This window comes from Muscardinus avellanarius (assembly GCF_963383645.1).
Source record: "Muscardinus avellanarius genome assembly, chromosome: 11".
In the NCBI taxonomy this organism is placed as follows: Eukaryota; Metazoa; Chordata; class Mammalia; order Rodentia; family Gliridae; genus Muscardinus; species Muscardinus avellanarius.
In genome coordinates, this window is record NC_137797.1 from 18,077,478 (window position 1) to 18,089,826 (window position 12,349).

The 12,349-nt window shown below is 44.4% G+C and overlaps 1 protein-coding gene across 1 annotated transcript in view; it reads left to right on the forward strand.

Annotated features, from left to right (window-relative positions):
• The window catches only part of APPL2 (adaptor protein, phosphotyrosine interacting with PH domain and leucine zipper 2), a gene marked incomplete at both ends in the record, with an annotated part of 48,636 nt that extends 36,684 nt beyond the window's left edge, over positions 1 to 11,952 (forward strand). Inside the window, 10 exons of the mRNA XM_080705622.1 lie at positions 256 to 298; positions 382 to 438; positions 512 to 600; positions 4,035 to 4,193; positions 4,351 to 4,403; positions 5,886 to 6,060; positions 8,576 to 8,612; positions 8,807 to 8,947; positions 10,163 to 10,210; positions 11,818 to 11,952. Of these exons, the coding sequence (XP_080561748.1) occupies positions 256 to 298; positions 382 to 438; positions 512 to 600; positions 4,035 to 4,193; positions 4,351 to 4,403; positions 5,886 to 6,060; positions 8,576 to 8,612; positions 8,807 to 8,947; positions 10,163 to 10,210; positions 11,818 to 11,952 (937 nt within the window). The remainder of the gene's footprint in view (positions 1 to 255; positions 299 to 381; positions 439 to 511; positions 601 to 4,034; positions 4,194 to 4,350; positions 4,404 to 5,885; positions 6,061 to 8,575; positions 8,613 to 8,806; positions 8,948 to 10,162; positions 10,211 to 11,817) is intronic.
• Positions 11,953 to 12,349: the final 397 nt, after the last annotated feature.

A 12,349-nucleotide genomic window follows, 5' to 3' on the forward strand; every position in this document is an offset into this window, starting at 1 on the left:
TGGTCCTCACCGTGGAATCACAGACTTGGACCAGCAGACCTGAGTCCAGCTTCCTCACTTGGTAGAGGAGAAAGCCGAGGCCCAGCGAAAGTAGATATTTACCCAAGATGGTGTAGTAAGTTACCGAAAGCCAGACCCAGGATCCCGTTTTCCTTCATCCATCGTGGTGCCCTCTGGTGCCAGGTTCCGCAGACATAGAGCATCCCTGGGCCCCTACGAGCTGGGAAGCGCTGACCTACATGCATTTCCTTTCAGGGGAATAATCCTCCAGGCAGAGAGCAGGAAGGAAAATGAAGAGGTAAAGCTTTGTCTGTTTCCGCTTTTTCCCAGTGTGGTGGGTGACTTTGACTCAGTATTTTTTTTTTTTAATGTCCTCCACAGTGGATATGTGCAATAAACAACATCTCCAGACAGATCTACCTGACTGACAACCCAGAGGTAACTAACAGAGCCTGCATCTCGCCCTGGGGGGTCAGCCCTCCTGGACTGAGGTGTCTCCTGTGGATTTTAGGCAGTCGCCATCAAGTTGAATCAGACGGCTCTCCAGGCAGTGACTCCTATCACAAGTTTTGGGAAGAAACAAGAAAGCTCCTGTCCCAGGTAACTAAAGGACAAAGGAAAACTAGCCAGACTAAGCTTTAGGAATTGGACGGGAAGTGTTCATGAGTCCTCACAAACCACAGGAGTGTTTAACAGAAGCAGTAACTTAAGCCTGGAAAGGGGAAATGTTCACACCTCAGATGGATGGTAGGGCCAGGATTCAGACCTGCCTGTCCATTTACCCTGGGCCCTGCCACTGCAGTCTGAGCAAATAAAATTTGCTGGGATTCTCCCTACATTTTCTGTTAGCATTGATAGGGCACTAACCAAAAACACACTTCATTTTTTTTTTTTTTTTTTTTTTTTTTTGGTGGTACTGGGGTTTCTGGAAGCCTTTCTACCTCCGGGCTACACTCCCAGAACTATTTTTATTATTTTTATATTTTTATTTAGAAACAGGGTCTCTTAAACCAGCACAGCTGGCTTCGAACCTGTGCGATCCTCCTGTCTCCTATCTCCGCCTCCCAACCACGCCCGGCTAATTTTTTTTTTAAATAAGAAAATCACCTGCCGGGCGTGGTGGTGCACCAGCATTCGGGAAGCTGAGACCGGAGGATCGCGGTTCGCGGACAGCCTCAGCTACTTAGTAAGGCCCTCTGCAACTCAGTGAGACCCAGTTTAAAAATAAAGAATAAAAAATTGGGCAGGGGGTGTAGTTCAGAGGTAGAATGCCTCTGGGTTCCAGTCCCAGACCCACACACACACAAAAAGAGAAAATCACCTTTTATATGTTTGTGTTATTGCCCAGACTTTTACCACACACTGATATTTTATATGTGTGGTCATTTGTATTTTTATAGATATGCTCTTAAACATGTCTACATTTTTATAATCATATTTTCATAAATATAGGTGTGCGTGTGTGTGTGTGTTTTACTGGGGATTGAAACCAGAGGCATTCTACCTTCGAGCTACACCCTCAGCCCAGTTTTTTATTTCCTTGGAGGCAGGGTCTCGCTAGGCTGAGGAGTCTCACTACTTGCTGAAGCTGTTCTCAGACGTGATCCTCTTGTCTCAGCCTGTGAAGTACTGGGATCACATGCGGGCGCCGCCATGCCCAGCTGCTTTTATTATTACTACTTGGCTGCCGTGTGTTGAGGCTCTCTCGCGTTGGTTTGCATTACTAGTAACATTCTCCTGCAGACAGCTTTCTCTTGTTTTGAGTACTGCTCCAGAATGAGTTAGGAATCCAGTCTTCTGTCTTCATGGCATGGAGTCTCTGTATGGTTAAATAGCTGGTAGACGGCTGTATTATTTGCCACGCTAACGAAAGCCTGGCATCAAAGGGCAAATTAAAACTGTGTCCACACGTGTGGATCTTTTAGTGGTATGGTAGAAAGAACCAACCTGGGGTTGGCTGCAGTATGTGTTGTGAAATAGAACATGAGAACCTGAGCCACAGTCATTGAAACGGGAAAGAGCAGTGAGTATGGGGAGCGGCCTGGGGACGGAGCGCACAGGACCGAGGGCTTGTACAAGCAGCACGCTTGTTAGGAGCAGCCTAAGGAGCGCCCCGGCAGGCAGTGCTGGCCCTTAGCCTCTGGGCCTGAAGCTGCAGGAAGGTGGTGGCCGCAGTGGAGAGCCCTCCACTGGCAGAGGTGCGCATCTTCTGCCTTTGCCCAGCCAGATGTTCTGGAGTCAGTTCTTTCTGCCTGGGCTCCTCTACTTTGGGATATGGGGATAGGAAGCCATATAACCTACAAGGCCCCTTTTAACACTAAGATCTTATCTTTCTGTGGTACTGAAGTATAACTTAGCATCAGTAGTTAGAGGGTGGTTTGTTGTTTTTATTGTAGTACTGGAGTCTGAATCCAGGGACATTCTACTCCCGAGCTACAGTCCCAGCCCTATTATTATTTGGAAACAGGGTCCCACTAAGATGCTGAGAACCTCACTAAGTTGCTGAGGCTGGCTGTGAACCTGAGATCCTCCTGGATTACAGGCATGTGCCACCACGCTTGGCTGTGTGATTGGTTCCTAAAAACATATAACTTACAGCTCAGAATTAATTATTAAATAACCAGTTTTTCTCTCACTGTAAAATAAATAAACCACATTCTTAGAAAAGACTCTAAAGAAAGGACAAAGAAGAATCCCTGGGGAATGACTACCCTGCCAGTTGAATTAACCCGAAGATTGGAAGGTTGCCCGATGGCCCCAGAGCTGGGGGCGCGTCAGCTCACAGAATAAATAATTGTTGCGATCACAGTGGGGGAAAGAAACAGGGGAAATGTGTTCTTGTAAATAAGTTGCCATTCACGTCTGAGCAAGTGTGTGTGGCCTTCCCTCTGTCACTGTGCAGTATCGCACGCCTGTTATGCCTTTATCCAGCTCTTGAAGTTCCCACTGTGTACCCAAGTCTGAGCTCAGTACTGATGAAACATAGAGGCAAATGAGAAAAGACAGGCTACAGGTAAACGAGTACTGCGAAGATGGACAGAGGCACTGTGCTGTAAGCACCCTGCTGCTGCCGTGGAGAATGAGGAGACGTTGCAGGGCCAGAGCAGAGAACCAGGTCCTGCAGGAAGCTAAGGTGGTGCGCTCCTGACAGCAGGTGTGGGGACTGGGCAGCAGAGCTTAGTGTATCTGAGGAGCTGTCAGGCAGAGGGAGACCATGGGGCAGGACAAGACCGCCACTGTGCAAGTGGCCTGCTATTTTTATGGGCTGCTGTGTCAGTAGCAGCACAGGTGAGGTCACGGCGCTGAGCTTGGCAGGCCGTGGGGCACCACGCTGCCCTACAAGTCACAGGAATTCGGAGGAAGGACAGTCAGGCCTGCGCGGTGGCACAGGAATCCGAGCCAGGGTGTGGGAGAGCCAGCGTGTGGGGAGCTCTGGCGACTGTGCACTAAGAAGGGGAGAGGGAGGACTGCAGGAAACTAGAGCCAGATTGTGATGAAACGCCGGCCAAGATGTCCTGTTCTTTCAGTTTATATTTTTTAATTGCTGCTAGTAGTACCTGTTATTACTATTAAGTAATAAATGAGCCACAGCCCTGCCCTCAACCCATTTCACAGGGAGAGGGATACAAACAGAACATGAGTCTATAAAGTGACAATAGTCTAAGTCAAGGAGAATGCTGAGCAGGCAGAACTACAGCTAGTGTGGGGACCTGAAGGGTTCTCCAAGGACAGCAATCAAAATTTATCTGTGGAATGGGTTGAGGGACTGAAATCTTGTGTTTCTACTTGTAAAAGTGACATCAGCATACCGTGCACACCTAAAATTCAGTACTTGTGAGGCTGAGAAAGAGGATCACAGTTCAGAGTAATGTAACACAACCATTCCAAAATAAAAAAGAGGTCTGTGGGTACAGCTCAGAGGAGCCCCGAGTTCAGTCCCTAGTACACCATGCCCGCTCACGCGCACGTGCACACACACACACTCTCAAGTCAGCATTAAATGTATTTGACTTTTTTCTTTCCCTGTTTTCCAGCCAGAATTTGAGAAACGCAGAGATAGAAAATGACAAGATTGTTCCCACAGCAGCAGCTAGTGTTCCTGAAGCAGAAGACCTGATTGCGCCCGGGACACCGATTCAGTTTGATATTGTACTTCCTGCCACGGAATTCCTGGATCAGAACAGAGGGAGCAGGTATATGACCTCTGTGATCTCTGGGAGAAATGAAAGTAGATTTTACTCACTGGCATCCCCACAGCCCCCCATGACCACTGCCATTGTGACCTGGAATGCAAACGTTAAGTGCCCCTTGGCCACAGCCGCCATGACCTGGACCCTCGTTATCTCCTAGGCGAATCAACCCTTTTGGGGAAACTGAGGATGAGTCATTTCCTGAAGCAGAAGGTAAGCGGTGGATTTGGCGTGCTTATTCTTTCCCCTGCACAAAATGACCAGGGCTATTGAAATAAAATGTGAAATTATGTCTTAGAAACCTATAACTTGAAATAGGAAATGGAATTGTGACCCACTGATTTGTCAGTCTCTGAAAACTTAGGAGGGCATTTGCAGGGAGGGCAGGTCTCTGAAGATGGGGGAAGGACCCTTACCTCATCCATTAGCCAATCCGTGTGCCTTTTGGGGCCTGTTGCGTAGAAGTGTTACCAAATCTAAATCTGGTATCATATTCCATAAAACAGATTCAAAGGATAAAATGATCACTTTACAACACAACCTTGGTGAATTATAAATGTGCTGTTTTCATTTTAGAGGACCAAGAGCACAACTTGTTCATGAGTTTGAAGGTAAAAGAATATTTAAGTTGTACAAATGCAGATTTCTCTTTTTCTGTGTGATTAATAAGCAGATTTTGAGTTCCCAACCAAAGCAGTGCAGTCACTAGAAGCTCGAGCAAGATCTCACTTTAACAGCCTTCAGGATCTAAGGCTGAGAACGTCATTAGTAAAAAGCCCCACTTATTTAACCCCAGTAGTACTTGAAAGTCTGCACTCCCGGCAGCTCGGGGCAGAGTTCGTTGTGGTGGTTGCCCGTCTGCGTGTTAGTAGGCTGTGCCTCCATTCTGGCTCTGTTTACCTAGCTGACTTTTTGCACAGTGTACACTGTGTGTCAACAACCCATAAAAATGCAGATGTGTACACAGTCCGTACAAAGAAGTGACTGTGAGAGGAAGCATTTATGACACTGCATCAGTTATCCTTAACCCTTAAATTATTTCAGGGACAGAGGAGAAAAAAGAGAGCTTCTCAGTTTAAAATAATAGGTAAATAGGTTATTGTTTCTGCAGAAAAAAATGGACTTTCAGATATTCGTGACTCTCAGCCGTGGTGCTGTGTTCAGTCTTGTCAGATTGCATCACCAAGGAGCCGACACCAGCAGTTCTTTAGAATGAGGAGCAAACGGCTCTAGTTTATGATCCCTCTAGTTTGTGAAGTGTCAGTGCTCCTCAGTAGTAAACATGGTGTATGAGTTGAGTAGACCCAATATCAGGTCCTATCGTTCCATAAATTTCTTCCCAAATAATGTGTTTTTTAATGTCTAGTGGAAATACTCTTGCTTAGGAGATTTGGTTCTAAAAGGATGTTCAGAGGTAAGACTGTCTCACTTTATAGATTTTAAAAGAAGAAACAGAAAAAGAGGAGCCTTTCTAGCCTATGGAAGTAGCTCCAAACTGACAAATGCAAACAGAGGATTTGGAGCCTTGGTAGTCCTGGGCTTCCCAAAACCACGTTGAAAGTTTCTCACAAAAAAATTCTCCGTAGAAAGCAAGCCAAACCCGAGGTCTTTGACCTGTGCTCAGACAGACGTCCGACACTGGCCTTCAGCCATGGGGAAGCGAAGGTGGTCCTGAGCAGAACATCTCTCTTGCAGATTCCCTCTTGCAGCAGATGTTTATAGTCCGGTTTTTGGGGTCGATGGCAGTGAAGACAGACAGCACTACGGAAGTGATCTACGAGGCGATGAGACAAGTGCTGGCCGCGCGGGCCATTCACAACATCTTCCGCACGACGGAGTCCCACCTGATGGTCACCAGTCAGACTCTGAGGTGCATTCAGCTTCGTCTTCACACTTTTGTGGTTTGACTGGGCTCCTCTTTTAAGGCATGTTCGCCCATCTGGAATTAGTACTAGAATGTTTATTTGATTGGTTTAAATGAAGATGCTACTCATTTTTGCCCCTGTCCTCTTCTATAAGATAGGTAGGATAAAAGATGCTCCCTTCAGGAACTGGTATCTCTGAAAATTCAGTGATCAGTGAATACAGGTTGAGTAGCCCTTACCCGCAATGCTTGGGACAGAAGTGTTTTGGATTTTATTTTTTCCTCATGTGGAATGAAGGAATGGGGCTCAGGTCTAAGCACTGATTTCATTTATATTTCATATATACCTGATATAGAATCTAGAGGTAATGTTACATACTGACTTCAAAGTTTCATGGTGTGGAATGTTCTGCTTGGTATTAAGCCAGTATGTTTCAGGTTTTAGAACACCTCATACGGTTGTTATAGGAATAAGTAAGCTAATATATTTAAAACATTTAAAATAGCTGGGAGCCGGGTGTGGTGGTGCACTCATGTAATCCCCACACTTGGGAGGCTGAGACAGGAGGATCGCATAGGTTCAAAGCCAGCCTCAGCTACTTAGTGAGGCTCTCAGCAACTTAGTGAGACCCTGTTTCCAAATAAAGTATAAAATAGGGCTGGGAGTATAGCACGGAGGTAGAAAGCCCCTGGGTTCCACCCCCAGTACCACAAAAAAATAAAAAATGTTGTAAAACAGCTGGGTGTGGTGGTGCATAGTTGTAATCCAGTACTTGGGAAGCTGAGACAGGAGGATCACAGGTTTGTGGCCAGCCTCAAAAACCGAGAACCTGTTTCAAAGTAAAAAATAGGGTTGAATGCTCCTAGGTTCCATCTCCAGTACCACATGCACACACACGCATACGCACACACACACACGCACACGCGCACACACACACACGCACACACACACACACACACACACACACATTTATAGCTGGCACACAGAAAGTGCTTGATATAGATGTTAGCTTCAGAAAAGGTAACTAGGACTTTGGCAGAAATCAAAATATAGTTTCTTCCATTCTATTAAATCTGGCCTTTTATTTGTCATGAACCATATCCTGATAATTAGGTTATTATGAATAAAACCTTATCTTTTAAAAGTTTTCCCCAAGTATGTCCTGGATGTTTTATAGAAGTTGTCTCAATGCTCTTATAATTTATATAGTCTCTATAGATTTACCTATTCTAGAGATTTCATATAGATGAACTTATAATCATTCTTTAATAAACAGATTTTTTTTTAGCCAGTCATGGTGGCACATGCTTGTAATCCCAGTACTTGGGAGGCTGAGACAGGAGGATCACAGGCTCGTGGCCAGCCTCAGCTATTTAGTGTGACCTTGTTTCAAAATAAGGAATAAAAAATAGGGCTGGAGGTGTATCTTGGAGGTAGAATACCCCTAGGTTCCACCCCAAGTACTATAAAAAAATAAAAAATAAAAGGTTTTTGCTTTCACCTAAATTTTAGCAATTTCATAATAATTTATTTACCAGGTTACTTATTCTAACAGAAATATATAGTAGAAATTTATTTCTATATGTTTGAGATAGCAATAAATTATCTAGTGCACATCAAAGATACATCAGTCTCATTAGAGGAAGCTTGCAGTGTTAAAGACTATGTTCCAGAATGCCTGAAGATTCAAACCACTCCTTTTGCTCACCCTGATGTGGAAGAGTCTTGTCAAACCCCTTCACTGTTCTCACCCTTCCCCATTTCTGCTGTTTTATTTTTGTTAAATGTAAGCTAGGCATGGTGATCCCAGTACTTGAAAGGCCAAGACAGGACTGCAGGTTCAAAGCCAGCCTCCGCAACTTGGCAACACTCTCAGAAACTTAGTAAAATCCTGCTTCAAAACAAAAAAATAAAAAGGGCTGGAGGTGTGGTTCAGGGGAAGAATGCGCCTGGCTTCAGTCTCTAGTACCACACACAAAAAAACATGTTTGAAAGAAGGTGGCACAGGATATGATCCATCAATTTTTCACATCAGAACTATTAAAAAGCATAATGGTGCTCTCTTGAATAAACACCAAAATACTATGAAAATCAATTCTTCCATTTGCCGTATAATCTTCCACTACATAGATACCCTAAATTTTAACTACACAGGTTCATCCCAGGCAGAAACCAGCACCCATGGGCTACATGCAACGGTCTCACCTTACTCTCAAACAGGCCTTGTCTGATTTCATGTGAGGGCCTTTGTGTGATTCCTTAACTTCTTGTGTGTGTGTGGGGTGGGGGTACAGGGGTTCCTGGAAACCTACCACCTCCGGGCTACACTCCCAGACCTATTTTTATACTTTTCTTATTTGGAAACAGGGTCTCTTAAGCCAGTGCAGCTGGCTTCGAACCTGCGCGATCCTCCTGTCTCCGCCTCCCAAGTGCGTGGATTACAAGCGTGCACCACCACTTCTAAAGGCTCTTATAAATGTAACCAACATTTGTGATATAATGAATCTCTTAACATTCCAGGTTGATAGATCCTCAGACTCAAGTATCAAGGGCCAGTGTAAGTACCTCACAGATCTTGATGTTAGGGGTTACTCCTTACTTTACCTCCTAAACACCCGAGGCACTTAGTAATTTCCCAAGTAAAATTAAGAGTAATATACCTTTTCATAACTTCCCCATAGAGAATCACCTCGTCTGCTTTTTAATTCCAGTTGTTGCACGGCTCTTTACTCTATCTTCCTCTCCCCCCAGTTTGAACTCACCAGTGTCACACAGTTTGCTGCTCATCAAGAGAACAAGAGACTGGTCGGCTTTGTTATCCGCATTCCCGAGTCCACAGGAGAAGAGTCTCTGAGCACATACATTTTTGAAAGCAACTCAGAAGGCGAAAAGGTCTTGTTTTTTCTTTCATATTCTGTAACATGTCATTTCAGACAAGTCCATTTTTAACAGGTTTTTGGTTTTTTGCACTATTCCCCTGGATAACAAGGAGTTTAGTCAGTGATACCTCCTAGGAAGGCCCCACTGAAAGAAAACTGATTGGATTAGAATTTCCCAGTGGAAAAAAATACATGTCTAAAATAGCAAATGAGAAATAAGTTTAATAGCAAGACATACTGTTTGATAAAGATATCATGAAATGTTTAAGGTAGCCCCAACCCCAATTTGTTCTTAAAGAAAATCAAATCAAAACTTAAAATAGAGAATAGTCTTAGAGGGTAAACCAAGGAAGAATATATCAGAAAAATACATCTAAGCTGTCCTTTTTTTTACTATGAAAAATTGCTTTAACTACATCTTATATTGTGACCATCAAAATCAATCCTCCTTTCATTAAGTATCTGTTTACCACTGTGTATATGAACATGCACTAGCTAAATATGCTTGAGTGGAAAAGGAATCCTATTAAGAATTTTAAACACTGGAATAACGGGTTTTTGCTTACCTGCAAGGTTTTGTATGGCACAAACGGCAACCGTAGGTCAGGGACCATGGGACACTAATGCTCTGGACACCCATGGAATGTCTGCTGCAGCCAGGTCCTGGATTTCCAGGTGGATGTGAGCACGGGGACCTCACTGTACTCCCATCTCACATTTTTTTCTTTTAAAATGTGTACCCTTTTGCTGGGCGTGGTGGCACACACTTGTAATCCCTGCACTTGGGAGGCAGAGACAGAAGGATCGGGCAGGTTTGTAGCCAGCTGCACTGGCTAAAGAGACCCTGTTTCCAAATAAAAATACAAAAATAGGTCTGGGAGTGTAGCCCGGAGGTAGAAGGGTTTCCAAGAACCCCAGTACCACCAAAAAAAAAAAAAAAAAAAAGTGTACCCTTTTGAGCCGGGCGTGGTAGTGTACGCTTGTAATCCCTGCGCTTGGGAGGCTAAGACAAGGAGGATCACACAGGTTCAAAGCCAGCCTCAGCTACTTAGTGAGGCTCTCAGCAACTTAGTGAGACCCCGTTTCCAAATAAAGTATAAAATAGTCTGGGAGTGTAGCCTGGAGGTAGAAAGCCCCTGGGTTCCACCCCCAGTACCACCAAAATAAATAATAAAATGTGTACCCTTTTTCTGCCTTTACCAAACACTATTTTTCTTGTCTTTTGCAGATATGCTATGCTATTAATTTGGGAAAAGAAATTATTGAGGTTCAAAAGGTAAGGTATACATTTTAGTGCTGGTTTAACAAGTACTTAAAAAACATTTGTATACATACTAAGATTTTTCTCAAAAGACAATTGATGTTCACTAGACAGTGTGTGGCCCAGGCAGGGATTTGCTTTATGCATTCTAACCACCAGACCTCTGTGGTCATCTGGCTTCGTGCCCTGGCAGCACACCTGTGCCTCTCAATTAATAAATGTCATTGCTGCAGCTTCTGCTTTATTAATTTACTTGCTTGTACACTCGTTGATTGATTTCCTCTTTCAAATTAAGATGATACAAGCCAGGCGTGGTGGTGCACATTTATAATCCCAGTACTTGGGATTGGGAGGCTGAGACAGGAGGATCGCAGGTTCATGGCCAGCCTCAGCTAGTTAGTGAGGCCCTCTGCAGAATACAGAACAAAAAATAGGGCTGGAGGTGTAACTCAGAGGTAGACTGCTCCTGGGTTCCATCCCCAGTACTGCAAAAAGAGAAAATGAAAAAATTTAAGATGATACAAACTTAAATGCCCACCATGTGCTCTAAGACCTGCCTCCTCAAACAGTGGTCCCAGGCCCGGCAGCATGGATAGAAATCGTAGTAACTTACGAGAAGTGAGCACTTGGGAGACTCAGCAGCTTACGACTGCATTCATCCAACAAGCTTTTGAGAACCTAATTTGTATTAAAAAACCCAGAAATTAGCCGGGTGTGATGGTGCATGCTTGTAATCCCAGCATTTGGGAGGCTGAGACAGGAGGATCACAGTTTGCAGGCAGCCTCAACTACTTAAGTGAGGCTCTTTGAAACTCAGTGAGACCCTGTTTTAAAATAATAAAAAATAGGCTAGGGTATAGCTCAGAAGTAGAATGCCCCTGAGTTCCATCCCCAAGAAAACACGCACACATGAAATTATAAGAATTTCCCCCAGGGGCCTTCTAGTTCAGCAGTGTCTGCAAGAACTTTCTGCAATAACAGAAGCAGTGTAAATCTGCATTATTTATTATGTAGACTGAATGTGGCTAGTGTAATTAAGGAACTGGATTTCTAAACTTCCAGTTACAGCGTGTAGGTAGTAAGGACCTGAGCAGTACGCTCAGTGTTGAGGAGGGAGGGCTAAAGGCCCAGGTTAGGCTCCGTGGTCCAGGTTACAGGGGGCGCACTTCCTATAGAGGGTCTTCATCACTTAGATTTTATTATGTCACAACTACTGTCCTCTGCTATTTTAAAAGCAGCCATGGACAGGATGTTAATGAAAAGGCACAGCAGTGCTTTCAGAAAACTTGGAGTGCTGAGCTAAATGGCCAGAGTTTGCCAACACCTGGAATAGATTAAGAACAGAAAAAAAAGGCTGAAGATATAGACAGAGGGTGTGAAGAAAGTTCCTCTGTGGACTCTTTGGGAAGACGATTTACTTAACTAGCACATAAATGACATTTTGGCTAAAGGAAAAACTTAGGCTGGACCCTAAAAGAAACGTGAGGAGCCCCCGGCTGAAAGCCAACACAGAGCAGGGTCAGGAGGATGAGGCTGATGTCAGAGCGCACTGAGAGCCAGGGGAAGGGCTAAGTGCATCTTAAGCTTTCTCTTTTTTCCCTCTTAAACTCTCATAACTTCAGGATCCAGAAGCACTGGCTCAACTAATGCTGTCTATACCACTAACCAATGATGGGAAATACGTCCTGTTAAGCGATCCACCGGAGGACAGTGGCGGAAGTCCAGGGGAAAGCAGAGGCGCGGAATCGGAAGCATAAGTGACTAGGCCGTGGGGGAAGCACGCTCGGGAAGGAGAGCCACCTCCTAAGGGTTTCCAACTTCTCTGACGCACAGGCACACTGACCTGGTTTCAGAATGCTGACAATCGTTTGTGGAATGTACCCCTCGAAGCCTGGACACGGAGACTTGGGAGGGGACTGGGTGACAGTGTTCCTACCTAGCTGCAATGTTCTTTTAGGTGCTGTGTGGTAAGTCCTTCCTCAGACTGCACTGCAGTGCTCAGAACAAAAGCCACAAAGGACGCATTGTTCACTTTATTTGGATGTCATCTCTTTTCAGTTTCTAGTATCATTTTTTAAATGACAGAAGTCTAGATTTACAATTTGATAAATACTAAATATTTCCTATTAATATAATCTATTTTTGTATCTTACT